At 36.4% G+C, this 19656-nt stretch overlaps 1 protein-coding gene across 1 annotated transcript; it reads right to left on the reverse strand.

Moving 5' to 3' along the window:
• Nucleotides 1-1074: 1074 nt before the first annotated feature.
• On the reverse strand, nt 1075-18022 carry LOC114245987 (alpha-tocopherol transfer protein-like). Its single transcript, XM_028178334.2, has 6 exons — nt 17527-18022; nt 6395-6489; nt 6075-6228; nt 3406-3599; nt 2095-2356; nt 1075-1255 (listed from the first exon to the last, which is right to left on the reverse strand). The coding sequence occupies exons 1-6, from the start codon at nt 17702-17704 to the stop codon at nt 1209-1211; spliced, it is 930 nt and encodes a 309-aa protein (XP_028034135.2). The 5' UTR covers nt 17705-18022; the 3' UTR covers nt 1075-1208.
• Nucleotides 18023-19656: the final 1634 nt, after the last annotated feature.

Here is a 19656-nt window from a genome sequence, read left to right on the forward strand (position 1 = left end):
TCCGTCAATTGTACAATTAAAAAGAAGGGCTTATGCGATTCGAAATTCGGTGTACGCAAATGTTGTAGCTACCAAAAATAGAGGCTACGTAATTGTGAATCGCCCAAAAACTATTTTTTAGGTTTTTATAATACACCAATTATCACACTTTTCTCTCTTTATTATTTTATTTGTAAGTAGCGTGGGCCATTAATTCTTAATGAAATACTATGAAGCACTAGAGTCTAGAAAAGGCGGAAAGAATTAACATCGCTTTTTCTAACATTATAAATTAGAAAACTCTATTTGAGAAACAAAAAATACAACAAAATAAGCTGGGTAATGCAGGTACTGCGATACTTGTACATTGTAGTATGTGTTTCTATTTCAATTCTTTCTATTTCAACTTATTCGACCTAAAATTCCAAATTGTGTAGAATAACGTAATCAATGGTGTCTATGAGCTCCAGCAACTGACGTAACGAAGCAACGTTTGAAGGTCTTCCATAATTTCAGCTATTTGTCCTATTTTGACCCTACCTCGAACTGAAAGCAATATATCGCTAGCAACATTATTTATTTGTAATAATCGTATTTTTCTAATTACTGCTTCTTTTAAAAGTTACATCTAAGTAAAAAATCGTGTTTGCATTTTTGTCATCTATGTGTCCCAAAGCTGTTCCTAATCTAATTGTATAGCTGTTGCTGGCACTCTAAGATAGGCTTCCGTCATTATACTAAAAATAATACAATAAATAGATATACATATAAATTTCATTAGGAATTTATGAAGAAGACTAGCGAAACACGGACACGCTTCGCGGTGACTACTACTAATTGTATTAATATAATTATACGAAAAATTTCGATTTCTTAAACCAGCTCAGCCGTCACCTGTCGTGCGTTGATGGGTATTTTTTATTTTTTTTATTGCCCTTGTAGGCAGACGAGCGCACGGCCCATCTGACGGTGAGCGGTTACCATCGCCCATGGACTTCAGCAATCCAGGGGCAGAACCAAGCCGCTGCTGCCTACCGCTATAACTATGTGATAGTAAAATAAAAATTTACCATAACCAATTTAAACAAAAGAAAAAAGTAATATAATGTATATTTGTATGTGTTAAACCAAGTAACTCAAAAAAATTAACAAAGTCATGAAATATTTCGCTAAAAATTAAATACCACCAAATAAAAACAAATCTTCATACAAACCTAAACATTTTTATCTTATTTGTTGTTATTATTGTTCGCTGTGTATCCGTATGAATTGGCCACTGAAAATAAAACAGAAAACATGAGCCTTTTTATTTACATTATACTCTTGTCTTTTGGAAACTTAAAGAAACACTTGCAACAGTTTTGTAGTAAGCAGTTTTCAATAGTGAGAATTATAACAATGTACATTTGCATTTAAAATAACTAGATGTTTACTTGACTTTTTTATATTTTTGGAACGAAGTTCCTTATCGCGCGTTGTGAAAGGGGGCTAGACGGAAAAAATTCTTACGAAAAGTTGTCACGACACTTTTTAGATCCGTCATTCTGACCAATCAACGTGTAGGCGCTTATCGCGTGACATTGCTCGTATCCGATTGGTCCGCGTAATGAGTACAGTTTCTCGAGATAGCGTTTCAACAATAGTAATTTAGTTCATAGTATTGTTTTTTTCTTCTTCATAATGCCGTAATTTATTATTATAACTTAAAAAAAAATTACAATTCCTTCACTAATTAATCGAAAGGAACTTCGTTCCATCCGGGTGTCCCTTGACACCTCTGAAGTTTTTTTTTATTATTTAATGGCTCGAGTCTCCTCTTTGACGAATGACTCTGCCAATGTTAGGTATATAAAATATCAGTGATATAGATAGATGATTACAGATGAGAAGAATGAGAACGGGAGAAAAATTTGTAAATATTTTTACAGTTTAATGTTATTGCGGGAAATAAAATAAAATAAGCATTTACAACTTTAGGATTAGGGAATGTTAAGAGATAGTTCATATTAACTGGGAACGGGATGTTAGTGTTTGTTAGTAAACAATATAGTGGTGGGCATTCATAATTAAGAGCACAATTTTGCAAAATTATAATAATAAATGTGCATCTCTTACGTTCAAAATCTTTTTCGTGAAAACACATCATCTTCCATAATACCTCCCCATCTATTTCTGGCTCCGGTAGGTAGCCCCCGTGTCGCTTTCGCAATGCTTCAGGAGCGATGTACTCGCGTAAAGACGCCAAATTGGACCCATGAAGATATATTCGCCCCCGAAGCTTTTCCCTGATAAACGGCTTGAATATTGCGAATAGCATGTTGAATATGTACGGCTGGTTTATAATATGAACAGCCTTAAGACGAATCGGTACGCAATCCTGTAATTTAATTAGTATATGAAAGAAACTGTAATGGTGATGACTGACTTTTTACTGGTGGTAGGATGGTGTGAGAACGCGCGGGTAGATAACACCACCCTGCCTATTTCTGTCGTTAAGCAGTAATGCGTTTCGGTTTGAAGGGTGGAGCAGCCGTTGTAACTATACTTGAGACCTTAGAACTTATATCTCAAGGTGGGTGGCGTATTTACGTTGTAGATGTCAATGGGCTCCAGTAACCACTTAACACCAGGTGGGCTGTGGGCTCGTCCACCCATCTAAGCAATAAAAAAATTAAAAAGAAAATTTTTAAAAGCAAAGCAGTTGCTTGTTGAATTAAATTTTTAATTAATGTTCATTTCACGTGGCCTCGAATATGATTATAAATTTTAGCTTCTCATCTAATTTATAATTTTAATGTAGTCTGTTGGAATAACAGAAATTTCGGCATTCAGAGCATGTTTTATTAGTGGTAGGGCGAATACACCCTACCCTATTAATAAGCCAGCATTCGCTGATGGTACCCCATCCTGTATTTTTCTATCTATTCAGCCTTTAAACAATACATTTGAAACTTCGACTTAACATCTGAAGATCGCGGTAAGCACGGAATAGATAAAGGTAGACCAATTAAACATCCATCTTCGCAATTAAAATACTCGTGAATTTAAAATGGATTATATTCTTGTACAACGATGTTTTATTCATAACATCAAAATCGATTTGTAAAAATAAAAATGAAGATTTGTATGTTTATCTTAAATGCGTTTGACCCGTTAAATCGATATGATGGAACAAAATATAGTTATTGTTAGTACTCCAACGAAGTTTTGTATCAAAATAGCATAAACTATGGTAGGCGATGTGCGAGGAGATTCTGAAATCGATGTTTTTCACACAATTCGCAATAGTCACAAAGGAGCGTCGTGACCTAGTTCTTCCAGTATAAAGTAAAAATTAAACAACCAATACAATTTTGACAAATATCAATACTAATTTTCAATATCATTAAACTCATCAATGTAATAGATAAAACAAAATCTCATTACCTGAAGCCACTCCAGGACCATTTTGGCATAAGATGGAGTAAATTGCATGACGTGGGAGAACGATAGGCCTTTCATATCCAAGATTGTTACAATACCGCAAATCTGCGTGCGTGGCTCTGATATGGCACCAACCAGACCCATTTGTATAACTCTAAACATGTCCCTCAGAGATACCTCGCGAGGATTCCACCTCTCTGAAAGAAATCAAAAATAGAAACAATTTTTTTTTTTTTATAAATCATATTTAAAACTAATTCCTTTAATTACAGATTTCTGAAACATATAAAATATCCATACAATAATTACTTAGGTTTGCCTTTGACGAAAGTAACTTTTGGATATCAATTAAAAACGAAAAGACAAAAGATTTTTTTTTACTGTTGTTTTTTTCCCCTACCTATTCACTGGTGGCTTAAGAAGTTAATTCTAACTACGCCCGGACGGGTAGGTGAGCTTGACCTGAGAGAATTTGCTAACATTCGCCCTAACAAAAGTAGTGCTTCGCAGAATCTACCACCGGATTGGAATCGCAATCCACTGAGAAGAAAGATCCTGAGAGCAACTCAGTGGGCTGTGTCTATGGGCTAGTTCGCTCGTCTAACGGACCGGTACTTGGAGGCCTATAAGCACCGAAAGTGAATCCAGGGGATCCGACAAGACATGTTTCGGGTGACGGCGGATTTGCGTTGCCTCATCGCGGTCGGATAAGTACTGCTGTATTATATATTCACCGAAGCACTATGCCGCTGTCAAGAACTGAATTTGGTATTAAATCTTAATATCTGCTATACGGGGTGAAAGAAAATCGCACTGAAACTAGAATTTTTAGACGATTACACTAAACCAAAAATAGCTTTTCATTACATCTTACATCCAAAAGCTACCAAAACCAGATAGCACACTGATTGATTTCGTCGGTTCTATTCAAAACTGCGACTTTTTATGGAGCTCGTCGTAAAGAGACCATATGATAACATTTGAAATAAACTATTTAAAGGGAATCTGAACATTTGCTAAACTAAATTACATCTAAATACATGTAATTTCAGGAATTCTATATTTCGAGAAACGTGCTATCTTAAGTGCACGAAATTTTATTTCTCTCATGTCATATGAGGCGCTTAACCGCGCGCTTCGGCTAATTGTTCTACACGCATGCAAAGACAGAACTGTACTAATATTTTGAATACATTTTTGATTTTTTAATATTTTTATCAGGAATAACCAACACTCCACTTGCTGGTCTACTCCACTTGCTGGTCTCTCAATACGATCGCCGCTTTGTTTGCTTAAATTTGTAAACTATCTGATGTAATTATTATCAATTCATAATTGATCATTACAATTCAGACATCGTTAGATCGTTAGATTTCACGATGTCTGAATTCTGCAAATAAAACTTAATAATACTACAATTGTACTATACTTACTTACAAATAAAAAGAACATATATTTAGGTCATGAACACAATGAAGATGGAGCAAATGGTTTCACACGACTATTGTTCATTTAAATTATTTAAATCAATAAACAAAAGTCTTTGTCAGACGTTTCAAAACTATTGAAAACGATTTTTAAAAAAAACGAATCTTGTTTTTGTTCATTTTTGTCCATTCCGTGACGTACAAAATATTGCGAAGGCAAGACAATCTCGAAATTACTCTATCTATACTAATATTATAAAGAGGAAAGATTTGTTTGTTTGTTTGTATTGAATAGGCTCCGAAAGTACTGAACCGATTTGAAAAATCCTTTCACTGTATGGAAGCTACACTATTCCCGAGTGACATAGGCTATAATATTTAAAAAAAAAATAGGGATCCTTACAAAACTCCAATAATGTAATCCAAGGTGTAAAAAAATACCTAAAATATTCTGCGAAAACTATTGATGCTATAATAAAATAATGTACTACGACTTTGTAGAACACATTATTATTTACAAAAAGTGTCGCAACAGCATAATATGTCTAACTATTATAGTTATGCCGCAATAAGTGTTATTTTATTAAAAAAATAAAACAACGTCAAATATCAATGAAATTTTTGTTAAAGACCCGAGCGGAGCCGGAGCGGCCCGCTTGTCCCCAATAAAGGGGACAGACTAAACCTTAAAACTTCAAGCCAATTACTTTCAAAGGTGAGGCAGTCATCAACGAATACTTTAAGGATCGCCAGCTGATAATCGACAGTATGGTTACTATGATAGTCGTTCACCTAGAAGCCTTCTTGTCTCTATGGCCCCTAACCCCAAACTTATTGGAGAACGAGGGCGTGGTTCTGAGCCTTCGGTAGGTACTTTAAAATCGTAAACAAATATTTAAGCCTACAATAGCCGTTTTGTATCTATCATTTAAGCCCGTTTAATATTTTCTCTCGAGAGTTCAAGATTCTGACACACGTAATCTTATCAAACTCAATCAGCAAAATTAAATCATACGATAAATATGGATGAACGGTGCACCAAAATCGTTGCGGTCGCCTATCTTACCCTTACCATGACAATTTTCATCGGCGTTCTACAAGATCTTCACGCCACACTATGAGTACCAAAATTATAAAATTGGTACTGTGCGTATACACATCACTAATATATGCTATTATTACATTCGAAAAATTGCACTATGACAACTAAAATACAATTTTTAATCTTCTAAAATTTGAACCAACCTCCAGATTCAACCGCTAAAATACGGCAGCCATTTTGATCTCTCGGCGAAAGAGCTGACATTATGGAGTGCTTAAAGACATCTCGTGTAGCAGACGGCAAAAGGTCGCGGCAGTATTCAGGATAGGATATTTTAAATTTATAATATGCTTTAATCTGAAAAGACATCAAAGAAACTGTTAATTTAGTATGAACTTAACTTTAAACTGAGTGAAGTTTAAAATTAATTTTTATAGACATTTAATTTTTTGTTCAACTAAAGTTGCATCAAATATAAAAAAGCATCGAAATCGACTAAATATTTATATAAAGTACAACATACTCTTTTGAAAGCACTCTCTGGATAAAATTTACAGGGTCGTAGAAATCTTATAAGAAAATCTTCATTTTTGTATGGTACAAACAGATTCTTCTCTCCTGAAATAAAGACCAGAACTATTTACATAAAAATAAATACTGGTTTCACATTATTTTTTTTGCTTAGATAGGTGGACGGGCTCACTCTGAAAGTGGCACCTGTGACAGAGAAGCTGAGGAGTGCACGTTTGGGATGGTATGGACATGTGATGAGACGGAATGAAAATGAAGTTGTTAAGAGAATGTTAACTATGAATGTGGAAGGATTTAGAGGAAGAGGTAGACCTAAGAAGAAATGGATGGATTGTGTGAAAGACGATATGGGTAGGAGGGGAGTGAGCGAAGAAATGGTATATGATAGAAGAGTATGGAAGGAGAAAACATGTTGCGCCGACCCCAGGTGACTGGGAGAAGGGCAGGATAATGATGATGATAGGTGGACGGGCTCACAGCACACCTGGTGCTAAGTGGTTACCGGAGCCCATAGACATCTACAACGTTAATGTCGCTACCCACCTTAAGATATGAGTTCTAAGGTCTAAGTATGATTACAAACGCATTACTACTTCATGGCAGAAATAGGCGGGGTGGTGGTACCTACCAGTGCAGACTCACGAGAGATCCTACCACCAGTAATTACGCAAATTATAATTTTGCGGGTTTGATTTTTATCACACGATGTTATTCCTTCACGTTGGAAGTCAATCGTGAGCATTTGTTAAGTACGTATTTTATTAGAAAAATGTCACTTTAATATTTTACACACGCTTTAACCCTCTTAATAATGAGTCACGTAGAATTCAATTTCAGCATTGCATTGTCGATAAGAACGGTAAATGAATCGTTGTCACTACCAAAGTCCACAGTCAAAATACATTTGAAACTTCTCAACAAAAATCAAACCTTTGTTAAAATCATGCTTATCAAAAAACAGATGGCTGATTCAGTTTACTCAATTCGGCTTCGAATTCAAACAATAATCGATAATTCATTTGGTAAATTAAAACACAATGGACAGATTATACCTAATAATAACTACTTTTATGCCAAACTAGTGACCCGCCCTCGCTTCGCTTCGTAAACATTAAATTTTATTATTGATAGCTGAGTCCTGCGATGTTTCCCGCGGTTATTGTCGTACCGCGGTTGACGCCGCGGGGCGCAGCTAGTCTAAAAAAGTAGCCTAAATTACACCTTTTATCATCAACTACCTATCAGTGAAAGTCTCGTCAAAATCGGCCCAGCCGTTCCAGAGATTAGCCGGAACAAACAGACAGACAGATAGACACACAAAATTGTAAAAAATGTCATTTTTGTATGTATATATATTCATATGCATGTAGTAAGAAGCGTTTATTTCAATATTACAAACAGACACTCCAATTTTACTTATATGTATAGATATCGCTGGAAATGTATTCAAGTAAAAGTGCAATATAGATACAACAGCGCGTAAAGTAAAAGTTGAAAATATTAGAAAGTACACAAGAAAAAGAATAAAAAAAATTAAAAGTAGGCTTATTATAGGTCCGTTGTTCGCGAGAAGCACTTTAAAATAATCGTTTTAATACGTTTTCCGCGTGTATATTCTTGATTGTGATTATGTAAATAAATGATTATATGTATGTAGGCTGTCTAGAATGATATGAAGTAACTATACTCGTATGACTAGAAGGTTTACAGTATTTTAAATTAAATATATCCGCGATGACGTTGTGGTTAATAACAAAGTTTATCATATGGAACACGCAGTTACAAGTATTGTAGATGTGTCAGTAAGATATAACAGTTACCATGTTTCAAGGAAGCTTCTTCATCTTGTAATCCAAAGAACTTCTAACTAGAATAATTTCTATTCTTGATCAAGTACACTATAAGTAACACAGCTAATAATAACTGTAAAACGTAAATAATTCTTATTGAATTTTATAAGCAGAGTTTTAGAGGCAGGTGTTTTTTTTTTTTTTTCCTACCTTAGCTGAGAGCCTTGAGAGGCTATGTCAGCGTAACCCTAACTTTAGTAGGTGAGCTCACGGGGCTCAAACCTGACGATGTTGCTAACACGAACCCTAGCAAGAGCCGTGCTTCGCAGAATCTACCACCGGATCGGAAACGCGACCCACTGAGAAGATCCGGCGAGAAACTCAGTGGGCTGTGTCTGAGAGTTAATTTACTCGTCGAGCCCTTCGTCGCAAGCGACGGGTTCGACGAGAACGGTGACCGGTGCTTGAAGTACCTAAAAGCACCGTTAGTGGATCGGGAGGATCCGAGATGACGTGTTTTGGGCGACGTCGACTGCTTTCCATTCTGTCCGCAGGATCGGGAATGTAGTTACCGGCGGCCACGATGAGAGGGTTCTCGTGTCGTGCCGCTTTATCGAAGTGGCTCATGGACGCCGACTGCAGATACTTACTGATGGACTCTAAGTCCAGGTCGTCATGGAGGTCGACATTCCTGACGAACCACGGGGCTCCGACGGCTATCCTGCAAAAACGGGATTGAATGACTTGGAATGATTTCAAGTGTATGCGGGCCGCGTGAGCGAACACTACACTTGCATAGGTCATGACGGGGCGTATGCAAGTTTTGTAGAGTGTCACCTTATTTCTAAGGGACATTTTACTTCGCCTACATATCATCGGGTAGAGACGTCCTAGAATGAAGGCGGCACGGTCGCGTACCGTCTTAATGTGGGGGCGGAATGTCATCCTACTGTCGAGGGTGACGCCTAAGTATTTGACCTTCGGGGCCCACGATATGGGCTGGTCGAACATCGTGATCGGGCGAACGGCGGGGGCGGGGGTATTGACGCGCCTAGTCAGGAGGGGGATGCTCAGCGTGGTGTTCGGAGGGCGACCCCTTTTGAAGAGCACCGCTGTGCTTTTCGTGGGGTTGATGTCGAGGCAGGTGTTAAGTGGCTCTCACAGCCCACAGAGAGTTCCAACTAAATGCGAACGGCTATCTTGAAATCTTATCTGGAATTGAACAACGTTTTTGTACCAGTTAAACCTGCATATACGACCTCTTTGCCGTTAAATGCAGACTTGCTCGCTCTGATATTTATTACCAGTAAGAGTAAGTTAATGTACAAAAAGCTATGATTACTTAAAATATGTATAGATGTGAAAAATGGGAATAGTAAGGAAATCATTTCTTGACGATTTTCGAAAATACATCTAGAGCCTGTCGTCATGCAGAATTTGTATAATTATTAAAATTTACACAATCATTAAAATATCCGTAGGCAAGGACTTGGCTGTGACCCTGTCTTTGCTGATGCCCATAAGCGACGGTGACCACTCATCATCAGATAGGGCGTATGCTCGTTGCCCGTCACGTCATCTCGGATCCTCCCGATCCACTAACGGTGCTTCTAGGTACTTCAAGCACCGGTCACCGTTCTCGTCGAACCCGTCGCTTGCGACGAAGGGCTCGACGAGTAAATTAACTCTCAGACACAGCCCACTGAGTTTCTCGCCGGATCTTCTCAGTGGGTCGCGTTTCCGATCCGGTGGTAGATTCTGCGAAGCACGGCTCTTGCTAGGGATCGTGTTAGCAACGTCATCAGGTTTGAGCCCCGTGAGCTCACCTACAAAAGTTAGGGTTACGCTGATATAGCCTCTCAAGGCTCTCAGCTTAGGTAGGAAAAAAAAAAAAAAAACTTTGCCCGTGTGCAATGACAGTAAAAAAAAAGTTGTGAAACTCAAAATAATTGAAGGCATAGGGCGAATAACAAGGGCGAATAACTCGTTGCCACACCATTCTTAGATTCCGGCAAATTATTTGAAAGTGTGCCGTCCTAGATATACCGTACATAGCATATCATAATCTCAACTTTTGATCACAACAAAACCGGCTTGCTTACAAACATATAATGTTGAAAACACCATTCGAACATCTTCCGTCTTATGTAATGCTAGTGAGATAGTAACATAATTTCATAATGGCTGAACTCAAATATCTAATAAATTCAATTTGCAATCGAGAGATTCAATAGAATTTATTACCTAGTCAGGTCATAAAAACTGTCACATGTTTAATGTTAAATAATTGAAACAAGTTTATTCATTATGTAACCATTCATATACCAAAATGAACTTAACAAAACATTAACATAGATTCTTATGACACTAAAGTTTATTCAAAATGACCTCCGTGATTTTGAATACAGGCTTTCAATCTGCGCGGCCAGTCGTCTATCGCAGCACGAACGAGCTCCATGTCAATATCGGCGGCTGCCTTAATCAAGGATGTCTTGAGTGACTCCAAATTGGGATGAAGCTTTGAGCACGCCTTTTCCTCCAAGTGTTGCCATATCTTGTAATCTAACGGATTCAAATCTGGACTGGAGGAGGGCCAGTGTTCGTGCCGGATGAAGTCGATTTCACGCGCCGCCAGCCAGTCTTGTGTGCTCTTCGCTCTATGAGCTGGCGCCGAATCTTGTTGGAATACCCAGTGCCTGTTATTGAACATGGTATGAGAAACAGGTTCCACAAGGTTCGTCAGGACTGTATTTTGATACACAACTGCATTCGTTTTTACACCTTCCTCACAAAAATGTACCTCTGTTAAGCCCCAAAAGGAAACTCTCAACCATACCATGAGCGAGGATGGAAAATGACGTCGTTGGACACGCGGAATACGGTTGCTCGCTTCTTCACTACTGTGTGCGTACACCTTATCATTTTGTTTGTTGTAGCTCTCTTCTACGGTAAAAAATTTTTCATCCGAAAAAAGAATTTCTCGATATTTTTTTCCCGCGTACCGCTTCAACAAAGCGCGTCATCTCTTCAGTCTCAGGTCCATTAGACGAGCATTCAAACGATGTCCTGTTTTTCTTCGATATGCCCGAAGTCCTAAGTCTTCATTTAACACCCTTTTCACCGTGCTTCTGCTTAACCCCATCTGAAGGGCCAACAGTTTCTGCTTACGTTTGAGATTTCTTTGAATTCGCGCCTTCACAGCTTTTATCACTGCTGGAGTCCTAACAGACCGAGGGCGACCACTTCTTGACCTGTCATCTACACTAGAGTCTTCATTGTATCGTTGGATGGTACGATAAACGAATCTTTTGGTTATATTCAAATTTTTCAGTATGTTAAAAATTTTTCAGTATGTTAAAAATTTGAATTGGCGCGTAACCGCAACGATGCAACGCAATAACTGCAACACAGTCTTTAAGCGTCCACTCCATATTTAAAAATGAGTAAAATTCTAAAAGTATACATTTTTATTTTCATGAACAATTCGAAATTCGAATTCAATAAACTTTTTTGTGGCCAGCATTCTAAGAGAAAAGTTTTTACTGTGTGACAATACTTATGACCTGACTAGTTATAAACAAATGCACGTAAAATAGGAGCCATCCAGATTTTTTTCTTTAATCTGTGCACCGTCATACATCTGCGATAATTTTAGAATGTTTCATCTAAATTTTCATGTAAAATATTACATAAAAATTAAATAAGCATTTCCCTTCATCTTTAAACTGTTATCAAATCTTACACTGCAACATTAGACTAAAAAACTTACAATTTTCTATAATAAGGTCATTGGCCAGGTTGTAAAAACGTAAATAATTTTATTGATTGAGTATCATTATCTTAACACTCTTCGCTTAGTTAACCTCACAAACCTTGAAGAAGCTTACTACGTGCAACGTAAAAAAAAAATGATTCCAATTTACGAATTTTCTGTCATGATAGACTGATGTCTCTCATGATGACATGAGACATGATAGTCTCTGTTTGATGATTTGTCGTTAAATACCTTGATCTGTAAATATATATCATTTATCTCCTGTTAGGTCTCCCATACCTCAGTGCATCATCTAACGAATTCTTCTATGATTTTAAAAAGCTAAAACATAACATGCCCAGAATCGAATATATGTGCTCTTAATTGCTGGGGACGCAATTAAAGTGTTTTATGAGCGAGAACGTGAAATCAAACACACACATGAGCACACCATTAAACACATTGTCCAAGAAAAAACATTTAGGTGATGAATACTCCATCTGAATAATCAAACGTATTGTCATTTTATAAACTAGACTGGTTTTCAACTACGTATAAATTACATTAAATTTGTAAAATGTACCTACAATAACAGACACCTTTACTTCTTTTAATACAAATTGATAGATTAAATTAAAATTACTGTTTTTATTTTGAAATTCACGCCGATGAATATACTTAGTTAAGTATATTCATCGACGTGAATTAGGGTATGAAATAAAACAAAAGCTTTCCAGTTTTCTAACAATTTACTACGTTTACTTTTCTAACAGTGACAGAAATAATTATGCTTGTAACCAGATCTGACTGCGTCCACGGTAGCTCTAATGGCGATGATATTCAATTGACTTTAAATGGTTAACCTTTTTGCGTGTTTTCAACAACAACAAAAGTCAAAAATAAACCTCCTTGTATATTTAAATGCAATCAATTATAAAAACAATCGAAAGATAATTATAATATCAAAAATAAAGACTTATCGTCCTAAGCCGGATCTGCATACATATATACATGATATTTCAAGACTGTTGCTACTTATCCGATGATAAATTGAAATAACTTTTAAATGGGTGGATGAGCTCACGACCCACCTGGTGTTAAGTGTTTACCAAAACCAATAAACACGTAAATGCTGCCACCCACCTTGAGACATCTCTGAGAGCTCTAGGGTCTCAGTTTTTACCGTTCAACGGCAACCCCACTCTTCTAACTGCATAACTGCATTACTGCTTCACGGCAGAAATAAGTAGGGTGGTGATACCCGTGTCGACTCACAAGACGTCCTGTCACCAGTAATTACGCAAATTGTAATTTTCATTTTTAAATCCTTTTTTTTTTTTTTTTTTTTAACGCTGGGGAATCCATTTACGGATACCCGGTCGAGGGGGGTAACGGACCGGGTTATGTCGGACTCCGGCGCCTCCTGAGAGGAAGAAGGGGAGAAGAGAAGAGCCGAGGTCCTTCACCTCCCCCAATTTCTCACAGGAGACTAAAAAATGCCAAATTCAAAGTATCTGTCAAGGGCTGCTTGAAGAAAGTTTGTTTTATAATCACAAATGTGCTAATTTATACCAACTGAAAAAAACTAAAGACAACTAACGACTCCCAACATTGGGGGATCAACGCAAATAGGCGAAAAATAGCTGGTCACAAAACTACTGATGTTTTTGGAAAAATCCTTGGAGGTCATTTGGCTCGACTGTTTTACGGGAGCTGCCTTTTGCTTTTTTTTAGAAGAAACCAAAAGCATCTGTAACATTCTTGATCTTAAGGTGGCCTGCAGAAAACTATCACGTTTAAAGAGAGAGGAGAAACTGCCGTGTATATTCTTTTATTTTTTGGGATATTCCCGTTGGGTTTACGAGTGAGAAGCAGGAGAAGATTGCTGCCGGCAAAGGAGAAACAGTGCACGCCTGATGAGTACTTGGGTTATGTGTGAACGTCGAGCATAACATAATACGGCCTATTTGCGATGCTCGGAAGATTTACGATAGGCCTGATGAGAATCTTAGTCTACCGATTAACTCAGGACTGTAATCAAATATTATATATAATGAAATCGTGAAAATTTTAAATATGTATCATTACATTTTTTGTTCCTATTAATATTAGACGTATGGAGAAGTTTAGAGGTAAAGTTTTGGCAAAAATTGCGAATGTTTGTTATAGTGAAGATCCTAATGTTCACTACATGGATTTATTTAATTGCATTAATGATGAATTTAGTGCCATCTTTACTTCTAAAACTCTGATCTTACATAATAAAAGATCATTCAATGAATGGGCGACTGTTGGAATTCACAAAAGTAGGCAGAGATTATATGACCTTTATCATGAAAAATCATATAATCATAATAAGTCATTTCATGAGTATGTCTGTAAATATTCCAAGTTGTTTAAAAAAGTATGTACATTGGCCAAGTCATTGCACTTAGGCAATCTTATAAAAAATGCACCTGACAAAATTAAAATGACTTGGAATATCATTAATAGGGAGACTGGGAATGTCAGAAACAGCAATGCTGAATCAATTTTGAAAATCAATGATAAAATAATAACTTCTCATCAAGAAGTGGCCAGTGCTTTTGAGCGCTACTTTGCTGATATCCCAGCTTCTACTACAAAATCTTTAATTTCATCTCCTACCGTCGCCGAATCATTACTGCAAGATCATGTTGATAAATGCAGTGTTAACTTTAAGTTCACAAATATTGCTATAAAGGACATAATTGATAATTTCAAGCTCATTAATATTAAAAAAACTGGTGATTTATGGGGAATATCAATTAAGGTTATAAAATCCATTATTGATATAATCGCACCTTACCTTGCTACAATATTTAATGACTGTATTGATAGTGGTGTGTTTCCTGATCTAATGAAATATAGTAAAATAATACCTCTGTTTAAATCTGGTAGTACTTTTGACCCCACTAACTTTAGACCCATTTCAGTACTACCAACTTTGAGTAAAATTTTTGAAAAAATTATTTTGGAACAGCTTTTGAACCATTTCTATTCCAATAACCTGCTTCATAACAAACAATATGGATTCACTAGAGGCCGTTCGACTATTGATGCAGGTGTAGATCTTATTAAAAATATTTTTCAGGCTTGGGAGGAATCGCATAATGCCCTTGGGGTATTCTGCGACTTATCTAAAGCTTTTGATTGTGTTGAGCATAATACATTGTTGAGGAAATTACACCATTATGGTATTAGGGGCGTTTCATTAGAACTTATTAAATCTTATTTATCCGGAAGAATCCAAAAGGTAGACGTTAAAGGAAAGAGATCTTCCGGTGTCTTACTTAATATGGGTGTTCCTCAGGGTTCCATATTGGGTCCCTTCTTATTTCTTGTGTATATCAATGATTTACCAAAGTTTATTGAAACCCGTCACGAGGTCGTATTATTCGCTGATGATACATCCTTATTGTTTAAAATTAAACGACAATTGGAAGATTATGACGATGTGAATGATGCTATCTCGCGCGTGGTACATTGGTTTAGTGTTAATAATCTGTTATTAAATAACAAAAAAACAAAATGTATAAAATTTACCACACCTAATGTTAGACAAGTAGACACTAATATCATTGTAAGTGGAGAGACACTGGAGCTTGTTGATTCGACAGTTTTTCTTGGTATAACAGTTGATTCCAGGCTGCAGTGGGGTCCTCACATATGCAAGTTAGCGAATAGACTTAGTTCTGCAGCGTTTGCGGTAAAAAAAATACGAACGTATACTGATGAAGATACGGCACGTCTAGTTTATTTCAGTTATTTTCATAGTGTTATGTCCTATGGCATTTTGCTATGGGGCAATGCTGCCGATGTCGAAACGATTTTCATCCTGCAGAAGAGGGCTATTCGTGCTATTTATAATATGCACCAGAGGGAATCCTTGAGGGACAAGTTTAAGGAAATCAAAATTCTAACTTTAGCGTCCCAATACATTTTTGAAAATTTATTGTACGTGCGTAAAAACATTGTAGAATTCCCCAGAGTCTGCGATTTGCATAATGTGAACACTAGGAACAAACATAGGCTTGCGTTGCCGGCGGCTCGAATTAAGAAAATAAGCAACTCTTTCAGGGGGCTGGGTGTACAGCTTTTCAACAAGATCCCACAAAACGTTCAACTACTACCTGTTCATAGATTTAAGAAAACTGTCAAGGAACGTTTGTGCAACAAGGCATATTATAAAGTTAAGGATTTTTTACTAGATGGCACTACGTGGGAATGAGGCGTTCGCTCCTGGCCTTTTCATTTTTCATTATTATTATTATTTATTTGAATTGTATTTTTTTGACTTGTTTTTTTGTATACTGTAAATATGTTTTCTTGTTTAAAAAAAAAGAAAATAGTTGAGAAAAAACAAAAAAAAAAAAAAAAGCCCGCTGAGTTTGTTTCGCCGGTTCTTCTCAGGACTGTGGCTTTTTTTGGAACCGGTGGTAGAGTTAACATTTTCTTTTACATTTTGACATTCAACAAGTGTGTTTTTGATGACATCCAAGTTGAAATAAATGATTTTGAATTTGAATTTGAATTTGAATTACAAACAGATTATGTGTGACGGTCTAGTTATGTCTGCATCTTTTTGTAATTTATTTCTTTTTTCTTATTAGCTAGCCTAGAAGGGTTAATAAATATTTTTATCAACACTTAAACTACTGCCGCGTAAATTATATTTCTTTAAAAATACATTCATTGACACTCTTCTTATTATCTCTCACGACTTAAATAAATTAATAAAATGATCATACCAGACCAAACGAACTTGAACTAGGAGTTTCTCTGTCCTTAGTACCAATCCCGAATATCCACATCTTTTTTTTAGGATTGTAGGATTACTGGTGGCCCGGAGATCTTTCCAGTTTCACGAGGACAGGTGGGCGAGCAAAGGCTCAGCCAGGAGAGGTGGGATTTACTAACAGCTGCCCGCGCGCCTCCGAAGGGGACGATCCACTTCGTTAAGAAGGGGAGGAACTCCGCCAGGAAATCGTACCCAGACCCGTAGTACTGTAGTCAGGAAGTCACTCGAGTGACTGTGACTGACTGCAGTAGGTCGACCAACGAGCCAAAAATTTATAAGCTTTCATCATTAATTTGCGAACAGACTATCATGCAAAAAGTTCCTATCTAGAAACTAATCTTGCAACGAAACATGCTTGCATTAAATATTAATTAAAACAATTGGACAAAGATCACAGACTTAGAGATATCGTATTTACATCTCATTTTGAAAGTTAATTATACTTGCAGACCATGATAAACCTGTTTGAAGATTTTTTGTTAAATAATGTTGGAAACGCTGTTAATTAACGTTGTTAATTTATTAAAAATGTAAACTAGCTGAATAGCTATTTCACGTGCATACTCGATCTAATGAAATGTAGGCTGCAATGTGATTTAATAATTTATGTACCACTCTTATGAGAATAAGTTGAGCCATACCAGAGAACAACCCGAACAAGCAATTAGAAAGACATACAAAACTTTACTTTACTTTTATTGTAAGGTAAATAACCAAAAATGACATGTAACCAGTGTAAAAAGCAATTATTTTTATCTTACCTTTTAAAAGTGTTCTGAGATCAGCCACAGCTTTCTCTACGATCTCAGGAGTTTCTCTTAGTTCTTTTTCTGCTTTTTCTAACGATGCTTCATCGGTTACTGGTTCTCGTTCCAATTGAATTTTGTGCTCCCCCCAAACCACATAAGGGTTTCCGTTTACATCCATTTGCAGTTCCATGTTTTCTTCTTTCTTCTTCTTTTTTCTTTAGTTCTTTTTTCTTGAGTTCTTTTTTCTTAACAAGTTATAAATTATAAATAATATGTGTGAAAGTTTAATTTATTTTTTTGTGGTGAACTTCAAAAAGCTCCGTTGTCAGCACTCGGTATGCTTTTTTAAAATACTTTCATTGGCATTTTCACTTTACTAGACGAGTTCGTTGAACGTAAACGTTAAATAAAAATTTTTTGTTTTTTTTTTTAATCTTCCGATATAAGTTTAGTGAAACTTGATAGAGGTTTTAAATCATGCGCGCTACTCAGTTGCTAGTAGTGGACTGGCGGACAGTGACGGGACTGGCCATCATCGCTGTCACAGTCTGTACACTGTGCCCTACTTCCACCGTTCACGCTTATCAACGACGTTCACTTGCATACACGTGAATTTGTATTAAATGCAAATATCTAAAGCATACAACAACTATTTAAAACAACAAAATATAGTAGTTGTTCATTGATACCAAATTTGTAGCCTACCGATGACGCGATCAGTGAAACCGGTCTGAAAATCTAATTCATTTTGCGTCAAAATGTCTCTTTCATTCAAAATGTCAGTTGTTTTCATTATTTTTTGTGAATAATGATTATCTGTGTTTTGCAATTGCAGCACTGCAAATAGTTGTCCAGATAGACGTATTGGACGTCTTATGAGTAAGCATGGGTTGGTACCACCACCCTACCTATTTCTGCCGTGAAGCAGTACTGCGTTTCGGTTTGAAGGGCGGGGCAGCCGTTGTACTGTTAAAAGTTAAACATGTCTCAAGGTGGGTGGCGGCATTTACGTTGTAGAAGTCTATGGGCTCGGTAACCACTTAATATCAGGTGGGCTGTGAGCTCGTCCAACTATCTAAACAATAAAAAACACGGATTTATTGAAACAACAATACTATTGGAACTTTAATGAAACTGAAACACATTCTTAAATATCCAGAGGCATTCATAATTTATTATTCATATGCGCCTGTTATCGGTTCGCATCAAATAAGCTGTGACTCGTTTAAGTAACTAACTTAGCAAAATTTTATAATATATAATGTAGAATAAAATAATGTACTACGACTTTGTAGAACACATTATTATTTACAAAATGTGTCGCTAGAGCATACATCTAACTATTATAGTTATGCCGCAATAAGTGTTCCTTTATTTAAAAAAATAAAACAACGTCAAATATCATTGAAGTTTTTGTTAACGGCCCGAGCGGAGACGAAGCGGGCCGCTTGTGTTGTATAAAATAAAAAAATACAAAATTTTCCAAAACTATACTCAAGTTTAATAATACAAGGTAAAGTTACCTGAAACTGCAGGAAAATATTTTTCACACGAGAAATAAATAACTAGATGTATCTCACAAAATAAGAAGCTCTAGTTTTTTATGACGCCAGTATAACTTCAAAGTAAGGGACAACAATGTACATTTAAAAAAATCATATTATACTTAAATTAGTCGATTCCGTGAATGATATGGTTTTTAGGATAATTTTTCCAAACCCTTTTTTTACTAGAAAACTCAAGTATTTTGTGTTTACGAATCCAAAGTCAGTCAATCTTGTGTATATTAATTACGTACTAAGCTATTAATTGACTACGTTGTGTATAATTTATTCAGTCACAGTTTTTCGTCAGGCAGCGTCTTTCCTGTGACCACCATGAATGACAGTAGTCAGTCACCACCGTGAGGGTTGTACGTTCGTAAAAAATATAAAATTTTCACGCTCTACATTAAGAAGTGAACTAATTAAAAGAATAATTAAAAATCACAGGGAGTCTCACGGTTTCATCGCCTTTAATATTAAAATAATGAATAAACTATTTTTCACTCAGCTAAAATGAATTAAATGATTAAATGAAACTAAGAGCTCCCCTTGGTTAAAAATTCAAACTAAACAGCGAAAAACAAGGTATAATAATAAA

This window comes from Bombyx mandarina, chromosome 04, assembly GCF_030267445.1.
Source record: "Bombyx mandarina strain Sakado chromosome 04, ASM3026744v2".
Lineage (NCBI taxonomy): Eukaryota > Metazoa > Arthropoda > Insecta > Lepidoptera > Bombycidae > Bombyx > Bombyx mandarina.

Excerpts from the sequence above, each read along its gene's own strand:
- LOC114245987 (XM_028178334.2), bottom strand. The coding sequence starts at position 17,704 with ATGGAACTGCAAATGGATGTAAACGGAAACCCTTATGTGGTTTGGGGG. Across the intron at positions 3,600-6,074 it reads TTTAGCGGTTGAATCTGGAG|AGAGGTGGAATCCTCGCGAG; the intron begins GTTGGTTCAAAT and ends GATTTCTTTCAG. Across the intron at positions 2,357-3,405 it reads TGGTCCTGGAGTGGCTTCAG|GATTGCGTACCGATTCGTCT; the intron begins GTAATGAGATTT and ends ATTAAATTACAG.